Here is a 21,954-nt window from a genome sequence, read left to right on the forward strand (position 1 = left end):
AGGTCTTTTTAATGCACTATTAACATTAGTGCTCTAACAATAAGACGGCAAGCAGAGACAAAGCAAGAACCTCAAAAGTACTAATGGGGCTGAAACAGAGGTTGAGCATAGCATAGTTTATTTTACTAAATGTTATTTCTTCCAAATATTCACCAGGAAAGATGTGATCAACCTGCCCTTTCTAAATAGTGGTACAACAAGTAGAAGCAATAACTTAGTCATCAAAAGCATGGCTATCCTATGCAGGCTGAAAGGGCTCAAAATGAATTGATACTGAGGATTGGGTCATAGTTAGCCAGAGTCCGAAGAGACACAAGGGAGGAGACTTGCATCAAATTATAAGGAGATAGTGGAAAAATGTGGGTTTGAAAGGAGACAATGGAGAGATAATCACAGAGGTACGAAAAAAAGGACACCGTATAGAAAAGGTAGATTGGAGCACTTCTTCAAACCACAAAAGTAGGATAAAGGGACACAGGTTCAAACTAGTTTTTTTAAAAAAGGAAAATATAGAATTGATGTGAGCAAATTGTCCTTTAACATAAGGAGTGACCATGGAATGAACTTCCAAATGGGAGGTGGAAACCCTGGAATCATTTAAGAAACAGTTGGATGTTAGAGGGCTGTTCTAGAAGCATGTACATCCAATGCCAAGAAATGAGCACAGTGCTCCACATAAGGTCTGAGCGCTTATCCTATCCCTCTTGTGATGAAACCTGGTATACAGTTAGTCCTTTTAATTGATCTTTGCACCAGTATGACAGTTTTTAATAGAATTTGTATCAGTGCCTTTACAATCCCTTTTTTAATCTACTCCCAGAGCTTTCTCAACAAGCTCTATTTCCATGCTGTTTTTATGACCAAAGTGTGCTATCTTATGTTTGTTATGTTAAACCATCTAGCATCGTTATGTTCCCTTGTTTAATCTTTTAATAGCCATCAGAAACTTTTGCTGTCTTCTTCACAGCTTGGTATGAATCGTAGCTTAATATCATCTGCAAAGTTGGATATATCCGACTATTTTTTCAAATCCAGTTCATTTATGTAAAGAGTGAAAACCGAGGTTCTCTTTGAGGGAATACTTGTCACTGCCTATCAGTCTGAGATTGTCCCTTTTATCCCAGCTCTGCTACCTGCTGCAAGATTGCCTCCAGCTCTACATTCTCAATTTTAGTGGGCAGCTTAATGTGTTCAACTTCATCAAATGCTTTTGATAACTTCTTTCAGGTGCATGCACTGATCCTCCTCTATTCGCCACTTCAATTACTTTATTAAAAAAACAAGTTGATTAGACATGATTTACCTTTCACAGAACTAGATTCTTCAATTCCTGACTCTAAGAAACAAGTAAGATTCTGCGTGGTGTTTTATTGCACTGGTTTGCTTGTTTTATGAATTGTTATGCTTCTGGTCATGTCATCTGACGGCAATGGTTTGTTAACTTTATGTTGAATCCAGATGCTTTAATGCAGTCTACCTTAAAGTAACAAACATGGCCCGTTTACTGGTGAAGCTTGACCATTTTTCCTACTGTGTTATAATGTCATCCTGTAGTTTTGATCAAATTACGTGATCACCATTAATTTAATGTGCTGCAGCACAGGATGACAAAAATAATGTTAACAATCATCTTGTGTTCAGTAATTTGAAGTAATCTTGTTTTTACTGCCACCTTCCAGGATTCCTGGGATGCACAACATATTCCAGTTCTTTTCTCTGTCTTTTGTGGCCTCCTGGTTGCTGTCTCCTATCATTTGAGCAGACAAAGCAGTGACCCTTGTGTACTGATGTAAGTATTCTCGTTTCAAGAACTAAGAGTTCTCTCTGTATAATAGCCATAGAAAACGAAAGGGAGCATGGAGCTGTAATGTAAACAGAAATTGCTAGAAGTACTCAGCGGGTCAGGCAGCATCTGTGGAGAGATAAACAAGGTTAACGTTTCAGGTCGTAAGAACATAGATGATCGAATTGGGGTAGGCTATATGGCCCCTTGAGCCTGCTGCGCTATTAAAGATCTTGGCTGAACTTGGACCTCAATTCCACTTTCCAGCCTGATCCTCATATCCCTTGATGCCCTGAAAAAAAAATCTACCAATCTCAGTCTTGTACATACTCAAGAACTGAGCATCCACAGCCCTTGGGGTAAAGAATTCCAGAGATTCACAAACCTCTGCAAAAAGATATTCTCATCTCAGTCCTAAATGGTCTGTCCCTTATTCTTAGACGATGTCCCCTAGTTTTAGACTCGCCAGGCAGGGGAAGCAGCCTCACAGCATCGATCCTGTCAAATTCTTTCAGAATCTTGTATGTTTCAATGAGATCACCTCTCATTCTTCTTAACTCCAGAGTTTTCGTCCATTATACTCAATCTCCTCTCATGAGACAACCCCATCATCCCTTCTGGAGCTCAAAAGTTGGAATTATTATAACTTAATTTCTAATTCATGTTCTAGTTCTGAAGTTTGATTTTGCAAATTTTAGTGATGATGTTGCTGTGCATATAAATAGGAGAACGTGGAAGGTGTAGGTGACAGTGAATATATTAAAACTAGCTGTGCAGTTACAAGATATTCTTTCTCGTTTGAGACATGTCACGTAATGATATAGCCTTGGAATGTGAGCAGAATGTAAAGATGGTTATTGTAGGAGAAAAGCCTTCAAGGCAATATTTGAGTGGAAATTTTATAAAGGAGTATTAAGCGAGATATAAAACTTGAAATCCAATTATAAAAGCAGATATGCTTGGCAGGTCAGTAGTGTTGATGGAAATCCTGTGATTTGCTTCCCCAATGTGACAAATCTATGAATAACTGATTAATTATTCATTGTATGTAGAGCTAAAAATTCTTGAATTTTACTCTTGATGAATATGTAATGAGCGTGGCTTCAGAGCAACACGCTCGCACTGGTGAAGTGCGGTTTTCACTAGTCACATGGTGTACCACATGATCCGTTATCTGAGTGCTGCAGTCCTTTCCATTCCAATTTTTGGGATAAAACAGCAATAAAACATTCAGGCAAATTTGAGATGGGTATTGGGTTTGTACAACCTCCGAAGGTACTGCTACAGGAGGTTATTATTCAAAAAGAAATGGTGTTAAAGGAATTGCTCAAGCTTAAAAAAGTAACTGCATTAATGGGAAATGATTTTACCCAAAATGATCTTGAGGGAAGAAACAGCAGTGATTCTGACAAGTATTTTCCTGAATTCTGCTGACGGAAAAATGATGTCAGAGGAATGGAGGACGGAAAATGTGATGCCCTTCTTCCAAAAAAGAACAGGCACTTGCAGTTTTAGGCTGGTTAATCTAGTTGGTAAATTACTTGAGCAAGATTTACCCAATGGGCTTCTGAACCCCACCATCTGGCTCAGTTAGGGTCAGAAGCCCGCACTGGCTGGGATTTTACGGGCCACCCGAGGCAGGTTCGGAGGTGGGGGGATAAGGAGAATCACAATGGGTGGTGGGGAGGTGGGTGTGGTGAGGCGGAGGGCCCGGCTCCTGCCTATCACCTAGCGATCTTCCTGGGGGCAGGATAGGCTGACTGCGGTCTTCTGCCAATTGAACCCCTTTTGTGGCCTATTAAGGGCCTCTTCCCACTGCCGCTGGGATCTTACCAGCGGCAGGGGGGCGGTTTCTGCCGCACGGGAGGATGCCTTGTAAAACGAGGCGCCCTCCCTGCGGGCTTGCGGTGGGGGGAGGGGGGGTGCAAGATGGGGGTCCCTTGTTCGTGGGAAATTTGTGCCCCATGGATGATCCCCACTGAGAACAACTTTACCACCTCCCCCCAGGAACTTCCTCCACCTGGACTGAACAACCACCACCCCTTACACCCCCTTGCTGAGGCCTTCCAGATTGGCCCCGATGACCCCGCCTCATTTACCTGAGTTCTGGAGTTCCACCGCTGGGCCCGAGTCTGCTCCCGGTGGTGTTGCTGATACTGCTAAGCTGCTGTTCCTCTGGTCAGCAGCTCTTGGAGATGGGATTCCGTCCCTTTAAAGTCTTTAAAGGGATGGGGATTCCGCATCCTAAAACTTTGACCCAAAAAGCCCAGAGGATGGCTCTGGGGGGTGGGGGGGCGGTGGGGTGGTGGTGGGAAGGTGGTGGTGAGGTGCATGTAAAGGCAGAGGCGGGGTTCCTTTATAGCCTGGTGGCGAGAGCCCTGCCTCCAGCACAAAATCCAGTGCTGTGTGGGAAACAGTCACTCAGTGTGATTTTCCCTGGAGCAGCCATTTAATGGCCCGAGTGTGGGCTCTCGAAGCTGGGACCAATCAGAGGCTTTCCAACTTGAAAGCAATGGCAGATAAATGGGGGAGAGGGCACTTCAAAATGGAGTTGCTCTCTAAAACATTTTTAAATTTAAAATTAAAAATGGCCTTTGCAGCCAGACCACAACTGTGCAGCCTTCTACAGGGTGGCCTGTGCTGCTGCTGTGCCCGAGCAGGCTGGGAAGGCCTTTAAGCCTGCCTGGAGTGCTGCCCCTGCCCCCCAGGTCTGCCGCTGGGAGGCGACCTCCAGCAGCTAAACTGGTCCCCACTGCCTCCAAGAACCTGGAGGCCAACTGAAAAATCCCAGTTGGCCTTAAGTAGGCATTAATTAGTGTAATTGGCTATCCGCCTGTAGCCCTGTCAACCCAGTGATGGGATGGAGCCATGGAACTGGCACGCAGGCTAGCGACACTACTTTTACTGCCCGCCCGCCTCCCTTCTGGATCCCACTAGGGGCTCAAAATCAGTCCGCTGGAATCTATAAAACAGTTGCGTTAACTTAGCCCTTAGGGCAAGCATGCATAAATCCGAACCAGTCAGCACATATTTCTAGAGGACAAATAGGTCTTGATCAACTTTATTGAATTTCTTGAATAGATGGAAGAAATCCTGTGGATCTGGTTTATATGCATTTTCAAAAATTATTCGATAAAGTAGCATATAAAATATTTATGGTGAAGGTAATTACACATAGAGTTAAGGGGAATATGGCCACAACAATAGACATAGTTGGAGAGCAGAAAACCCAAGGATTGGGGTAAATGGAACTTGGACGGCAAAAATCTGGGCCTAGTCATTCAATCAAGCTGTGCCTGTGTCTAAAGTGGATGGTGTCTTGTGTGTGCCTGTCACACGCCAGAGGTGCAGCACCTGCCATACTGAATTGGGCTGTAGGCTTATTTGGGACCCTTTTGGGAAATTGGTCTGCAGCCCTGCCTGGTCAAATCATGGCACTAGTAGTCCGCAAGGACCATGCAGGAGTGCTGTATAGTGGGCTCATCCACTCATTACAGGTTAATTGCTGGTTTGACTTCAGGCTGTTGATTAACTCCTGGGCCTATTTTTGGTGATTTTCTGTGTTTCGCAAATGAATTCTGACTTCTGGAAATAACTTTAGGCTGGTGCTGGTCCACGTTTGTCTGTTAGACGAAGTTTTATTGCAATCATGAGTAGTACAGTAGGTCTGCCTTTGTGGCTGGAGGACGAGGAGGAGCAGCAAAGAAGACAGGAGAGAGCAAGAGCAGCTGGGAGAAGAGAATGGAGGAAAATATTGCACATGTGACCATATGCACAGTGGGTGTTCAGGAAACATGTCTCAATGAACTTCACTGAGGACCAATGTGTAAGATGTTTGCCCCTCCCAAAGGAGGCTATCACTGAGCTATATCACCTGCAGGCGTCTCAAACCAAGACAGCACTGTCTGTGGATGTCTCCTTGGCCCTTAACACCTCACAGTTTGCACTGTATCAGGGAAGTCACTGAAGCTTTCTACACCAGGCAGAACATGCACATCACATTCCCTATGCATAAAGGAAAGGACTAGAGAATTTGGCTTTGCTCGCATCGCAGAATTTTCCAGGATCCAAGTGCCATAAACAGCACCTACATTGTCCTGTGTGTTTCTCATCACCAGTCTGGCATCTTTCTCAATAGAAAGTGATGCCACTCCTTGAATGTGCAGCTTGCTTTGGACCACAGGCAACACATGCAGGTTTGCACTCTGTACCTTGGCAGCAGTCATGTTTCATTCATCCTTTATGTCATCTTTATTCCAATCATGCCAGCAATCACAAACTGGCTATTTGATGACAAGCCCCTTCAAAAATGACTCATGATTTCTGTCAGGAACCTTGGTACCGACACATGGTTGGCCTATGAAGAGAACCATGTCACCACCAGAAATCTCCTTGAGCAGACCATTGGTGTGCTTAAACAATGCTTCCACTGCCCTGAACAGTTTGGAAAGAGCTCTGCAGTACATTCTTGAACAGATTCCCAGAATTGTGGTAGTGTTCTGTATACTGACTAACTTGACCACAATGAGAGACCGGCCCTTATGACTACCTGGGAACCAAGAAGTGGAGGAAGAAGTAGAGCATTAGGAAGAAGAGGAAGCACAGGAGCAGCATCGACCACCAGTGCAGAAAGAAAGACATTTGCCTTTCTCGATCTCAGGACATACCTAAGTGCTTTACAACCAACGAAGTACTTTAAGAATGTAGTCACTGTTGCAAGATCCGCAGCAACCACATACATCACTATGATGATGACCAGAATTTCTCTTTTTAGTTTAGTTTAGAGATACAGCACTGAAACAGGCCCTTTGGCCCACCGAGTCTGTGCCGACCATCAACCACCCATTTTTTACTAATCCTACACTAATTCCATATTCCTACCACATCCCCACCTGTCCCTATATTTCCCTACCACCTACCTATACTAGGGGCAATTTTTATAATGGCCAATTTACCTATCAACCTGCAAGTCTTTGGCATGTGGGAGGAAACCGGAGCACCCGGAGGAAATCCACGCAGACACAGGGAGAACTTGCGAACTCCACACAGGCAGTACCCAGAATTGATGATGGTTGAGAAATAAATATTAGCCAGGGCACCAGGGATAGCTCTCCTGCTGCTCTTTGAAATAGTGGCATGGGATCTTTTACATCTTCCTGAGAGGGCACCTAGGGCCTCTGTTTAATGTCACATCCAAAAGATGGTACCTCTGACAGTGCAGCACTCACTCAGTTCCTCACTGGAGTATCAGCCTAGATTTTTGTGCTCGAGTTCTGGGGTAGGACTTGAACCTAAAGCTTATTAACATGGTGCTGCTAGCTGCCAGAGCTCTGAGAAACTCATCCAATAGTGCTTCACCTGAATCAACCTTCATATCCAATACACCAACCATCCCACAATCCTTCATCACCTCTGTCCCTACTCCTGCCATTTGATTGCCTCCTTCCAGTCCAACCTCATAGGCCTTGCCCTCACCACTACAATAATGAACACCAACACCAAATCCAGAAACAAAAACTTTACTTAATTGCATAGGTGTATAATAGTTAAGAGGAATAATTAAAAATTAGCCTTATGCAACTCCCAGTGCCTTTGTGTGCTTGATTATCTATTCTACTGCTTCTATAAAGTATGTTCCCATGGCTACAGCTAGGTAAGTGGAATACTGCAGAGCATTCACTGAGGACATTTCAGATGGCTGTGTCCTATTCTTCTGCCCTAGCTGTTGCATATGTTCCCAGTGATTTACTATATGAAGACCCCTCCTCTAACCTACCAAACCAACCATCCAGTGCCAGTATCTGAGCTGGGCTTTCTATGACCAGATTGAGTGATGCTGCATCTTCAGGAAGGCTGCCCTACTCTTCCTGAAATGGCACAGTGATATTTGCGTACCTGAAATGTCAGAGAGGAACAATGGTCAGCCTTTGGTGTGAAGAGAGAGCAGAGACAAAGGCGAGCATTTACTGAAAACAGGAGTAGTTTGTCAGAGTGTGGAGGGTGAGATAGAAGTGAGAAGGGAAAAGCTACATTTGGTGTGAAGAGACCCTTCACACGATGTCTCCTCTGGTGTCTGGTGTGGTTGAGCTTCTAAGCCCCGAGTTATCACAGGAGCCTTCACAGCTCTCCCTATTTGCTATATACATAAATGATCTGGACTTAGGAATTGAGGGAACAATATTGAAATTTGATTGTTGCAGCAAATTGAGGGATATACAAATTGTGATAAAGGCTGTGAAAAACCACAGGAGAACATAGACGAACAGGATGTGTAGATAGGTGACGGATGCTGTTCAGTATAGAGAAGTGTGAGGTGTGGAACTAAGAAGAGGGAAGGGAAGTGCATCTTGAATGATAAGATTTTAAATGCACTGGGGGAACAGAGGGACCATAGTATGATGAGCAGTTCATTCAAGGTGACAACACAGTTTGACTTTGTAACTGGTTAAATAGAAAGCAAGGAAGTAATGTTGAACTTGTACAAGACCTCTGTTAGGCTGCAGTTGGAGCAGTATGTTAAATTTTGTGTGCACCTCATTTTAGGAAGGATATAAAGGCAATGGACAAGTGGATTGTTACCAGAGAGAACAATTACAAAGGGAGACTTGAGAAATAAATCCTTTTTCACTTGAGCTGAGATGGTTGAGTGGGTCATCTGATAAAAGTGTTCAAAATTATAAAGGTTATGGTAGGATAAATAGTGATTGATTGATTGTTTTGGTTGATTACAATCAATACGATCGAATCGAAATACCAAGAGAGCACAAATTTAAAATAATCACAAAGAATTAAAGTAAGGCTTTGAAAGATGCCTTCACCTAAAAGGTAGTTAGAATGTGGAACTCTTGGCCACAGACCATGATTGAAGCAAAATCCATTAACTGCTTTTAAAAGGAATTAGTTAGTTGCTTCAAAAAAGGGATATTAATGGGTATTAGTGAGCAACCAGGCGAGTGGGATTTATAAAGTAGAGAAAAATATTGACATGTTCTTGATGGATCAGATGGCCGATCAGAAATGTTACTGTCATGAGTCACATTCCAATCCAGTTCAATATTCTCAGCATCACAAATCTATATTACAACACACAGTGGTCATGTTCATGATGCACAAGTCTTAAGGGTACAGTTGTATTTGCGCACCGGTTTTGGGTGTCCGAAGCTGGCATTTTTACAGGGGAGCTAATCATGCTATTCTGATGGTCATACATGTTGAAATGAGAAATCTGAGACCACTTCTAGTAAGTCTTACACTGCTTTGAGTTACTAAGTGCTAAATATTTCCCACTCTGTTCAAAGCCATGTTTTAAATTGAACCTCCTGAGCTTTTTATAAACTCACTTTTCAATGGCTCTAATGCTTCCACACCAACACTCCTTTAAAAAAAAACCTACGTGCATGCTCAGAACTTGTTACTCAATTCAATGTGAGTTGCATCTAGACTGATCTCTAAAGTATAACTGCAACATGTTAGATCCTTATTGGGCAGTTTTTAAAATGTGTTTTTTTCCAGAAAAAGGGCAAAGTACTAATTTTATCTAATAAAGAGCAAACCACATAGACTCAGGAGTATTTACTTTTTTTAAATGAGCCTTTGCTGAGCATAACAGTGTCAGGACTTTGCCATTCATATGTTAATGTGGGCAGGTCTCTGCAGCGTGAATATGGCATTGTACTGTAACATGTGCACATGTATTGCTGTTTGTGCAGCTGAGGAAGTTTAGTGGTGCCACCTGCAGACATGAAATAGTATTGCGGCTGTTTTGTTTTGTGTACAAAGAGAGGTGCATGCATGTGATTTGCACAATGTGGCATTCTACAACAAATCCCATGGGTTTCTGCATTTAGCAAATGTCGCATAGTACCACAATCTTGAATTAGTAAGTCCCGGAGGCAATGAAAATTCTAGCTCCAGATAGATCTGTGATGGCAAATCATGGCTGCAACAACTCAATTGCCTTATGAATAAGTAGATTAATTACTTTCATACAAAATTTGACATTTGCCTTAGGAAATTTCATAACGCCTCATCATTTTTACAAATCACAATAGTGCAGGTGTCCATGGTGTGAGAAAAATCTGTTTGGCCCACTAAATTCTTCAGCAGACCATTTGCAATCCACTCCATTATGATCTGAGATCTAGTAAAAAAGCTGAGAAAACAATTGTAGAATTTTTTCATCAATTGTGGGGCAATTGAGACAGACTGGCTCAGCACTTGGAAATGTATAAGCTGATCTAAGAGTCAATATGGATTTATGAAGTGTTGGTCATTTTTGAGGATGTCTTTAGCATGATGGTGTAAGAATTATGACCTTCACACTTTCTACATTGGGTGCTACATTTGTGGACTTGAATCTGACTTAACAAACACATGGATACCCTATCTCTCACAGGGATTATCTTTATTTAAACATAATTGCACAGATTAAATAAGAAACGCAATTGGACCTGTTCTGGGGTCTTTTAAGTGCCCGACTGGCCAAATGAATTAATACTCAAAGTCTTTTCGATCTTTAGATGTCTTTCTGTTAGGCTAGCAACCGTCTGTTCCAACCGACTGCAGTAAAAAAGTGAGATATTGCTGAGTTCTTACATTCTTTATGACCATATTTCCTTCATGATTCTCACATGCAGATCTCAATGATTAGTTCCGACAGGCATGCCAAAACCCCTTGTTTATGCTTGGTTTAAAGTTTAATGGGGTTACTTCATCATGTGAGCCACTTTTACAGGTTAATTGTGTCTTATCTCAAGATGGTACCAGTTAGTTCTACTGATTCGACAGCAAGTTGAGAGTTTATTTATTTAGTTTTTTATTTATTTAGAGATACAGCGCTGAAACAGGCCCTTCGGCCCACCGAGTCTGTGCCGACCATTAACCACCCATTTATACTAATCCTACACTAATCCCATATTCCTACCACATCCTCACCTACCACTTTCCCATTCTAGGGGCAATTTATAATGGCCAATTTACCTATCAACCTGCAAGTCTTTTGCTGTGGGAGGAAACCGGAGCACCCGGAGGAAACCCACGCAGACACAGGGAGAACTTGCAAACTCCACACAGGCAGTACCCAGAATTGAACCCGGGTCGCTGGAGCTGTGAGGCTGCGGTGCTAACCACTGCGCCACTGTGCCGCCCCTTGATTACCAGCTGCCTTTGTCTGACAGCTGATGTCTGTTAATGTTTCTGTTTCTCAGCTTGCAGTTTATTGTGTTTTAGCCAACATTACCGTTTTAAAATAATATATTATTCAAATTTCCAGTATCCACAGTATTTTGCTTCTGTATTAAACTAGTTCTTGTGTTCTGGAATGTTTAAAAGAGATTCTTCCTTCAATGGATATGGGAGTGTCTTTGCTGGTGATCAGTATAGACTTTCAAAAGGCATTTATCATGATTCTGGACACAAAATTATTAACGAAAGTGAGATTGCCTGAAATTTGAAGTAATCTTAAAACATGGGTTGATAATTGGTTGGGAGGTAAGAGTAGGCATAAAGTGCTTGTTGCCTATATGGCAGGGTGTGACAAAGTGGTATTACCCAGGGATATATACTGGAACCTCAGCTTTTTACCATCTATAAATGACTTGGATGAAGGAATAGAGTTGTATGTCCACGTTTGCAGATGACACTAAGTTAATTGTGTAGATGGCAGCAGAAAGTTGCAACGGTTCATAGACTAAAGGAGTGGGAAAAACTGTGACAGCTGGAGTTCAGGGTTGGGCAGTGTGAGCTTTTAATTTGAGGTAGACAGATCAGAATATTTTCTAAATGGTGAGAGATTAGAAACTGTGGAGTAACAAAGGGATGTGTGTGTCCATATATATAAATCACTAAAAATGAGTGCACAGGTACAAAATGTGATCAAAAGGCCAACGGAATTTTGGCCTTTGTCTGGAATTCCGAAGTGATGATTCAGTTGCATAGAGCCTTGGTCCGGCTACATCGAGAGCACCACATTCAGTTTTGGGCACCATACCTCAGGGAACATGTATTGACCTTGGAGCGGGTACAGCATAGATTCATTAGAATGATACCAGGGCTCAAGAATTAAATTATTAGGACAAATTGCATAAACTTGGATTATCTTCCCTTAGGTTTAGAAGATTGAGGGATGATCTAAACAAGATGTTCAAAATGATTAAGGTATTTCTCTGTGGATATTCAGAATAAGGGCGAATAATCTTAAGATTAAAGCTAGGCCATTTAGAAGTGAAATGCAGAAGCACTTTTTCACACAAAGGATATTGGAAATCTGGAACTCCCCAGATGGCTGTGGATGTGAGGTCAATTGATGTCTTCAAAATTAAGATTGATAGATTTATGTTGGATAAGGTTCGAGGGGTTGAATAGCCTATTCCTGATACTATGCTCCTAATGTTTCACCTTGTCTATGCCCTGCAATCACCCGACCCCACTACAAAAGGTAAAATGAGCAAACAAAACTCCAGAAATTAAAAACACAAAATACTGGAAGTACTCAGCAGGTCTGGCAGCATCTGTGGAGAGAGGAACAGAGTTAATGTTTCAGGTCAATGACCTTTCATCAGAAACTCGAGTTCTCTCTCCACAGATGATGCCAGACCTACTTGTTTATGTGGAGACTACATGTGATATGCTACAGTATATTAAAAAAAAAGTAGAACAGCTTAGTAATTAATGTTTGTAATAGCATATGAATATTTATCACATTCCAGTGACATTCCTCTCCACTGTTTTAATGGAGGCATTAATTTATTTAAGCTCACCACGACTTAGTTAACGTATTCGATGGAGAAATGCCATGCATATCTGTTAATTGTTTGTACACTTACATCACACACAGTCAATTTTGGGTTGACATAAACAAGTAAAGAGACTGCCAAATATAATTTCCATTCATTAATTTTAGTGGGAAAACAGATGACTATAATGTAGAAATAAAAACAGTAAATGCTGGAAACACTCAGTGCGTCATCGGTGGAGAGAGAATCAGAGTTAGCATTTCAGAACTGGGAGATATTTGAAATCACCTAATGGGAGCAATCATCTCCCATTCCTTCACCTGTTAGCTATCCAACAACCTCCCCTGGAAGTGCATGACTGCTGACACAAATGAGGATAGAAACTGTGCCCCCATGGTTGAATACTTTGCTGAAATTTTCTAGTGTGAGGTACCAGAGGGTCATTGGTGCCCATAGAGCTGTAAGGACCAAATGCCTTGGAAGGAGAAAATATTACTAAGAAGCAGGGTTAAAAAAAAATGCTGCATTCAGAATTACAGTTAGTATATTGGAGCTCCTTTTGATTTCTATAATTCTACTTTCTAGTTGTTATGACCAGGTGAGAAATGTGTCTAGTGGTCTTTTGCTGTCTTTACCTGGTCTTCTTGTAACAGGGTTTTATTTTTGAACACAGTGTTTTGAGCTCCCCCTTTTGTGAATCCTTGTTCACAGCTTTCCAATTCTAAGACAAAGAAACCAATTCACACAGGTTTTCTGAGGTTTAAAGAAGAAAGATGACATTTTATTAAACCTTAAACTTAAACTCTAATATGGTTAACGCCTACAGATATACGACACACCCACACTAGCATGCATACGTGATAGACACATGCAAATAGGGACTGAAAAGAGAAGAAATTATAAGGTGAAAGATTTGAGGCAGTCTGCAATGGGTTTTTTTTTACTGTGCTTCGAGCTCACTTAATTGTAGGTAGTCTGACTGTTGGTCAGGGCCCAGTGTTCTCCTTAAACCTTGTTCATGTAGGAGACTTTTCTCTCTTTGAAGTTAACGTGTTTTCACAAGATTCAGTTCCGTGGGAAAGAGATGGAGGCAGGCAGGACTGGAGAGGAGGTTCTGTTCCAACTGGAACACACTGCTTTCTGAGTACAAATTCTGTTTTTCCAATTTAAAACTCCCCTAGTTGGCCAGCAGGTGGTCACGTGACCAACTGGTTTAACCAGGTCTCTTCTGTGCTTTGGGGCAGGGACTGGTTCCTCATTGTTCCAACACTGTCTGTTACTATGTAAATGTCTTTCCAGTCAGGGACTTGCAATTTGAAGTTTTATTGTTCATCTGGCGAAATAATGTGTGCCTCTGTCTTGGTAGGTGAGGGGTTTGCCCGACATAGTTTAAAGTTAGAATTGTATTTTCGAGCAAGGAAGTTAAACATGCTTGTGTGAAAATCTGGTGAAGGGTGTTTTTTTTTAAGCAAAGTTTTTGCTGGCTGAAGGGAGGCTTAAAGTATTCATAATTTTGAGGGCTTTAGATAAAGTAAATAGAGTTGGGCATAATCATTAACTCCATTGGATCGCAAAGTGGAAAATTCCTGGTATGTCATGTCCACAAGCTGCATGACAAATCCAATTTGGCCAGATATCGCCTACTCCTGCTCCTAATTCGTACGTTCGTATGCTCATCAGTCTACTCTTAATAGGAAAAGTAATGGAAGGTGCCCTCAACAGTGCTATCGGGTGGCACCTATTCACCAATAACCTGCTGACCAATTTTAGGTTTGGGTTCCGCAGTACGACAAACCTTTTTCTCAGAGAAAGAATTTTCAAGGCTATGGGGAAAGAAAGGTTGATTGGGGGTGGGGGTGCTGGTGGTGGTGGTGGAGTGGGCAGAGGGGCAGTGAGACCAGTTGAGTAGCTCTTGCAGAGAGTTGGCACAGCCACATGAGCTAAACGGCCTCCTTCTGTGCTGTAGCCATTTTATGTTTCTATGATTCATTACAGTCTTGGTTCAAACATGGACAAAGGGGTGAATTCCAGCTCTTGCCATGATGCCTGAGTGTGGCATCAAGAACCCTTGTGTTATAACACTTTAATTTTTGTACTAAAATCTTAGAATTCTGTTAAACTGTAAAAGGATTTTTCAGTTGTCTTGGACACCTGCAAATAGCTGAACGTTTTGGATGTTGACTTTGTATACAAAAATAAGAAAAGCAAGCAGTTTCAAGGAAGCCGGTCAGAGGCTTTTGACCTCCTCAGAGCAGCACTTTGAATGACAGGGGAGACACTGTCTGCTCATGTGATCGGCTCAGAAAGGCTTTTGCTTTCACTTTGGACCCTTTTCAAAAAAAAAGTGAGTTGGACAAAGAACAGGCATTTTGAAATTCAGTTTCTGACTTACCTGGAGATCAAAATGGAAGACCCAGAAATGACCCCTCTCTGTAAAGGAAACTTGTATCTCTTGAAAAGAAATCCTGTATTTGAAAGGTGGCAGATTCCTATTGCTCCTGTCTCTGAAGAATTCCTGCAACCATTGTGGTTCCTGTTTCCTCCTGTATTTTGGGAAATCCTGGAACCTGAATAAAGCTTCTACTGCTATACCGCTGTTGTGAGTCCAAAGCTACACCCCTGCTGAAACACCTATGTGATGCCTGCTGTGCCCGAATTGCCTTGAATGCCTGCCCATCACAGACGTTCATCAACCTCGCCTGGAGAGACTTCGAGTAGCATCTGACTATTCGACTCTGGAACACCTCATCCATCTGAAGAATTTCCTACCAGAATGTGACAAACTGAATTATTTTTATTCCTTTTATTCATATGAAACAGCTGTAAACAAGAATCCTTTTTTCCCCCGGTTAACAGGTTTTTTTGAATGTATTTGTGTATGTGCATGAGGAGTAGGGAAATAAGGAGCTGTCATATATATATAGATTTATCTCATTAGTGGTTCAGACTTATTTTTTTCGAATAATAGTGTTGTTTGAAGAAACCTGGTTGGTGTGCTTTCTTCTGGGGGACAAATACGAGCCTAATTGGCTATTCTTCAGTAGGGAGAATTTATTCATGTGCTGTGACCCTTGGAGAAGTGGGATTAAATTAATAGTGCATTTCCACTGTTTTGGTCGTAGCACTTGTAAAATTGAAGTCAGTGAGAATCGGGTGGGGGCGGGGATGGGGTGTGGTGGGGGTGTTGGTGCCGGAGAACTGCATTGGCTCGAGCCATAACTAGCACAAAGGAAGATGAGTTTTGGAGGCTAAACATCTCAGCCCAAGATGTCACTTCAGGAGTTCTTCAGGGCAGTGTCCTAAGCCCACCCAATGCTCAGTTACTTTATCAATGACCTTCCCTCCATCATATGGTCAGAGTGGGGATATTCGCTGATGATTGCATGGTATTCAGTTCCATTCACAGCTTCTCAGATAATGAAACAGTCAGTGCTCACGTGCAACAAGACCTAGACAACATTCAGGCTGGGGCTGATAAGTGGCAAGTAACATTTGTGCCACGCAAGTGCCAAATAATGACCATCTCCAATAAGAGGGAGTCTAACCACCACCTCTTGACTTTCAATGGGATTACTGCTGAATCCTGCACCATCAACATCCTGGAAGTCACTATTGACTAGGAATGTAACTGGACCTGCCATGTAAATATTGTGACTACAAGAGCAGGTCAGAGGTTGGCTATTCTGCTGCAAGTAACTCACCTCCTGACTCACCCAAAACATTTTCACCATCTACAAGACACAATTTAAGTTAAGACTGTGATGGAATGCTCCCAATGTAATTGGATGAGTGCAGATCCAACAATACTCAAGAAGCTCAACACAATCCAGGATAAAGCAACCGCTTAATTGACAACACATCTACCACCTTAAACATTCACTCATTCCACCACCAGTGCACCGTGGCTTGCCAAGGTTTCTTTGACAGCACCTTCCAAACCTGTAACCTCTACCATCCAAAAAGGACAAGAGCATCGGAACACCACCACCCACAAGTTCACCTCCAATTCATACACCATCCTGACTTGGAAATATGTTGCCACTCCTTTGTCCTTACCGGGTCAAAATCTTGGAACTTCCGACCTAACAGCACTGTGGGTGTACGAACACAACCCGGACAGAGGGGTTCAAGAAGGAGGCTCACCACCTTCTGAAGGCCAGTTCGTGATGGGAAATAAATGCTGGCTTTGGCAGCAATGTCCACATCCCATGAACAAATGGAAAAACATCTTGGATCCAAGCTCAAAAGAGATAAAGTGAACATACTTCAAATAAAAATCCTTCACATTGAGATTAATGAATATATTTTCTTTCTTTCTTTTGGGCCTCCTTATCTCGAGAGACAATGGATATGCGCCTGGAGGTGGTCAGTGGTTTGTGAAGCAGCGCCTGGAGTGGCTATAAAGGCCAATTCTGGAGTGACAGGCTCTTCCACAGGTGCTGCAGAGAAATTTGTTTGTTGGGGCTGTTGCACAGTTGGCTCTCCCCTTGCGCCTCTGTCTTTTTTCCTGCCAACTACTAAGTCTCTTCGACTCGCCACAATTTAGCCCTGTCTTTATGGCTGCCCGCCAGCTCTGGCGAATGCTGGCAACTGACTCCCACGACTTGTGATCAATGTCACACGATTTCATGTCGCGTTTGCAGACGTCTTTATAACGGAGACATGGACGGCCGGTGGGTCTGATACCAGTGGCGAGCTCGCTGTACAATGTGTCTTTGGGGATCCTGCCATCTTCCATGCGGCTCACATGGCCAAGCCATCTCAAGCGCCGCTGACTCAGTAGTGTGTATAAGCTGGGGGTGTTGGCCGCTTCAAGGACTTCTGTGTTGGAGATATAGTCCTGCCACCTGATGCCAAGTATTCTCCGAAGGCAGCGAAGATGGAATGAATTGAGACGTCGCTCTTGGCTGGCATACGTTGTCCAGGCCTCGCTGCCGTAGAGCAAGGTACTGAGGACACAGGCCTGATACACTCGGACTTTTGTGTTCCGTGTCAGTGCGCCATTTTCCCACACTCTCTTGGCCAGTCTGGACATAGCAGTGGAAGCCTTACCCATGCGCTTGTTGATTTCTGCATCTAGAGACAGGTTACTGGTGATAGTTGAGCCTAGGTAGGTGAACTCTTGAACCACTTCCAGAGCGTGGTCGCCAATATTGATGGATGGAGCATTTCTGACATCCTGCCCCATGATGTTCGTTTTCTTGAGGCTGATGGTTAGGCCAAATTCATTGCAGGCAGACGCAAACCTGTCGATGAGACTCTGCAGGCATTCTTCAGTGTGAGATGTTAAAGCAGCATCGTCAGCAAAGAGGAGTTCTCTGATGAGGACTTTCCGTACTTTGGACTTCGCTCTTAGACGGGCAAGGTTGAACAACCTGCCCCCTGATCTTGTGTGGAGGAAAATTCCTTCTTCAGAGGATTTGAACGCATGTGAAAGCAGCAGGGAGAAGAAAATCCCAAAAAGTGTGGGTGCGAGAACACAGCCCTGTTTCACACCACTCAGGATAGGAAAGGGCTCTGATGAGGAGCCACCATGTTGAATTGTGCCTTTCATATTGTCATGGAATGAGGTGATGATACTTAGTAGCTTTGGTGGACATCCGATCTTTTCTAGTAGTCTGAAGAGACCACGTCTGCTGACGAGGTCAAAGGCTTTGGTGAGATCAATGAAAGCAATGTAGAGGGGCATCTGTTGTTCACGGCATTTCTCCTGTATCTGACGAAGGGAGAACAGCATGTCAATAGTCGATCTCTCTGCACGAAAGCCACACTGTGCCTCAGGGTAGACGCGCTCGGCCAGCTTCTGGAGCCTGTTCAGAGCGACTCGAGCAAAGACTTTCCCCACTATGCTGAGCAGGGAGATTCCACGGTAGTTGTTGCAGTCACCGCGGTCACCTTTGTTTTTATAGAGGGTGATGATGTTGGCATCGCGCATGTCCTGGGGTACTGCTCCCTCGTCCCAGCACAGGCATAGCAGTTCATGTAGTGCTGAGAGTATAGCAGGCTTGGCACTCTTGATTATTTCAGGGGTAATGCTGTCCTTCCCTCCCAATGAATATATTTAATAGGTGAGATAGATCACTTTTGCAAATTCAAGTGGGATAGAGGAAGCAGAGGAGTATGAGTCAAGAGTATTTATGGTAGTTCTTAAACTAAGGTTGGCATGGTGGACGACCATAGCCTCTGCAATCTTGAATATTCTTAACTTGATGAGAAACTTATTAATATATTCTGAACCTTAACTATTTTTGGCTTAAGGAGCTACTTTTGGCAAGAATGGGTATTACTATTTGGAAATTGTGTTGAAAATGCAGCTTCCTCAACAGAAAATCTGATAACACAAATAACGTTATCTTCAAAATTTGACACAGTGAGACGCAAAGTTGCAATATATTTAAAGTGGTAGAAACATTTATATATTATGTTGTCATGGAACTGTCATGCTAGGCCCCCGCCTGCCAAGAATGAGGCACATTAATTGTGTCATGGACATTGATTTTAAACTGTTACTGGAGTGAAGAAAGGGCTTGTTAAACAGATCAGCCGTGGCTGGAAAAGACATTTGCATATTAATAGACGGTGCTTGGAAGGACAAAGGGCCATTCCCCGACACATTCAACCCACAATGGACCTTGATCACCAGGTATTGGGTGTAAGAGGAGCATTCGAGAGACTGCTAAGGTGATACAATCCAAGATGTGGTCAGACCAGTTAGTCACATGGCAACCTAGGTTTTTCAGAATTGTACAAACAGTTTGAAAAAAAAAAAGACTTTTTGCTCCTGGATTGAGAAGATCTCTCCTGTCTGCTCCCATCTCTTTCTCACAAGCCTCTGATTCCACTGAATGATGCATGAACCCCAAAGAGAGAAAAGTCTCCTACAGCGAACAAGGTTTAAGAAGAATACTAGGCCCCAACAAAAAGCAAGAGCTACATACAATCAAGGACTCTACAGTGAGCTCGAAGAACTGTAACAAAGACTCTTCAGATATTGCCTTAAACTTTCCACTTTATTTTTCTTCTGTTTTCTGTCTCTCTTTGCATGTGTGTATCGCGTATGCATGCTGGCCTGGGTGCGTCGTGTATCTGTAGGCGTCAACCAAATTTAAGTTTAATAAATTTCAACTTTTCTTCTTTAATCCTAAGCAAACCTGTTTGTGCTGGTTTCTTTGCCTTATAATTGGAAAGCGGTAAACAAGGATTCACCAAGGGGGAGCTAAAAACACGGTGTGTTTAAAATTAAACCCTGTTACGGTAAGATGAGGTGAAGGCTGAGAGGGACCCCTAGACACCTTTCTCACCTGGTTGTAACAGAACTATTTTTTCTCCTTTGTTTAAAACAGTGTGCCTTTAAGACTGTCTAAAATCAGTGTACCTTTAAGACAGAGAGAAAAGTTTTTTAGATTCTTTGAGAACAGTACCACGGCCAGCCTGTTCCTAGGCAACAGCAGATGTGCTGTAATGTTTCAACTTAACTGAGTGCAGGAACTGGCTGAAACCCATCTGATCTGGAGCCCAACGAAGTGTGCTTGCTAAAAAGAAGTTGTCTGTATCTCAGCAGAGAAAATATATATTGAGGCTGTGTTTGCGTAAGGAGGGAAAAAAAAACCCTGGAAAGAACTTTTTCATTGTTGAAGGTAGTAAATTCTGTTTTACTTCGAAACTCTAAGAACTCTTTGCTACAGAAGTAACTCTCTCTGTTGCCTGTTTGTGTTCACTGGAATTCTCAGTGAAGTTTCTGCCGAAGGAGCGCCAGTTTAAAAATCCAAGTAGACCTATTGCTGTACTCCTTGTTGAAAGAACTGTGTAACACTTGCTGCAACTGAAATACTTTGAATGCCTATCTATTAAAGACTGTTTCATTGAATTCACCTGGAGACTTCGAGTGGCATCTGATTATTCTACTCTGAGACACCTCATCAACTGGGAACATAACCCTCCAGGACTTACAACCCAGCTACTTATTCCTAAGAAACACTGTTTCAAAAACCGGTTAACCGATAGTTTTTGAATGTATGTGGGTGTGCATCGGGGGTTAGGATAAATAAGAAGTTATAAGGTCTGTAAAAATAAATTTATCTTAATAGTGTTTATAGTTAATTTGTTGTTTAAAGATACCTGGTTTGGTGTATTTTATTCTAGGGGTTAATAAAGTGTTTAATTTGGCTGTTTTCCAGTTAGGTGGGAAACCTTTAATAATATGCTGCGACCTGTGGCGTGATGGGACTGAATTAACAGTGCATTGGTCCCGCCTCAGTCGTAACAATATATACATGAAAAAATTCTAATTACGTTGATATTTCTAAAAATTAATTGCAGTTGTCTGCCTGGGAGGCTATAATAGTCATTCAATTGACTGCGGTGCACCTGAACTAAAGAAAGGAAAGTTGTGCAGGGTTTCTCGTACAGATGATTATTGTTGAGTAATCCTTGCTAGTAAATGTGTAGGTGGGCATTAGGTCCACATTGGTCCCTTTCCTGACTTAAGCATGAAGATTGGTCAATTGAACAAGGTACTGTAGGGTGCCAAACAACTATATCCCAAGAAGAAGTAAGCAACAAGAAGAGGAGGAATTGCAGATAAAACTAAAACAAATATAAGCAATTCTAATTGTTGCAAAGTATTTAGTAAAGAATCCTAATTGTGCCCTGATTCAGGTATTGCTGTGTAAATCAGGTTGTACTTTAACTCTCTTGGTAACAAGTTCTGGTTGTCCAGATCCTCTCTGATTATTGCAGTTTTTTAATGATTTTTACTAAAGTCCCCACTGAGATGCATTGCTCAAGATTTTTTATGGTTATGACATTTTATTAATTAGACAAAAAGAATGAACATAGCCATGAGAACAAAAATATAATTTACCACTGTACAGATTCCCCTCTGCTTTACATTATATACATCTCCACACTGAGGAAAGATTTTAAATCCTTCACAGAGGAAAAGGAATTGGATATGAGCCGCAGAGAGTGAACAGTGATGATCCCATGGTCAGAGTTAATATCTTTAAGTGTAAAGGTTATTGAATAAGTAAATATAGCTTTGTTTGCTTTGAAATTACAGGTCTTTAGTGAGATCAAAAATCTTTCCACATACTGATGATAAGAATCCTGAAGACCCTCTAGCAGAGGTAAAAGATCCCCTGCCAGAAAAACTGAAGCAGTCTGTTGTAAGTATTTTTTAAATTAGTTATTACTTGTGCAACCTTATAATCTATAAATAATTTTCAGATATATGGCTTTATGCATTTGTTCATGGCTATCTGAGACATAGATAAGGACCTGGCCGTGCTGTGGTAACAGGTGCCTTGCTGTAGAACCTTAGTGAACCAGTTGAGTATTTACAACAGTCCAGCAGCTTTCATCTTATTCTTCTGGTGCTAACCCACAAATGACTAGATGCATTTAATTCAGTTTCACAAGCGGCCATGATGGGGTTTG

General features: G+C 42.3%; 1 protein-coding gene across 5 annotated transcripts in view; it reads left to right on the plus strand.

Annotated features, from left to right (window-relative positions):
* pcnx1 (pecanex 1) overlaps nucleotides 1-21,954 on the plus strand; it is a 303,868-nt gene that overhangs the window by 230,998 nt on the left and 50,916 nt on the right. For all 5 annotated transcript variants that reach the window (XM_068039551.1, XM_068039549.1, XM_068039550.1 and 2 more), the window contains 2 exons: nucleotides 1,680-1,789; nucleotides 21,578-21,683. In XM_068039551.1, coding sequence (XP_067895652.1) covers nucleotides 1,680-1,789; nucleotides 21,578-21,683 — 216 coding nt within the window. The remainder of the gene's footprint in view (nucleotides 1-1,679; nucleotides 1,790-21,577; nucleotides 21,684-21,954) is intronic.

Source organism: Heterodontus francisci, chromosome 9 (genome assembly GCF_036365525.1).
Source record: "Heterodontus francisci isolate sHetFra1 chromosome 9, sHetFra1.hap1, whole genome shotgun sequence".
NCBI classification, from domain to species: domain Eukaryota; kingdom Metazoa; phylum Chordata; class Chondrichthyes; order Heterodontiformes; family Heterodontidae; genus Heterodontus; species Heterodontus francisci.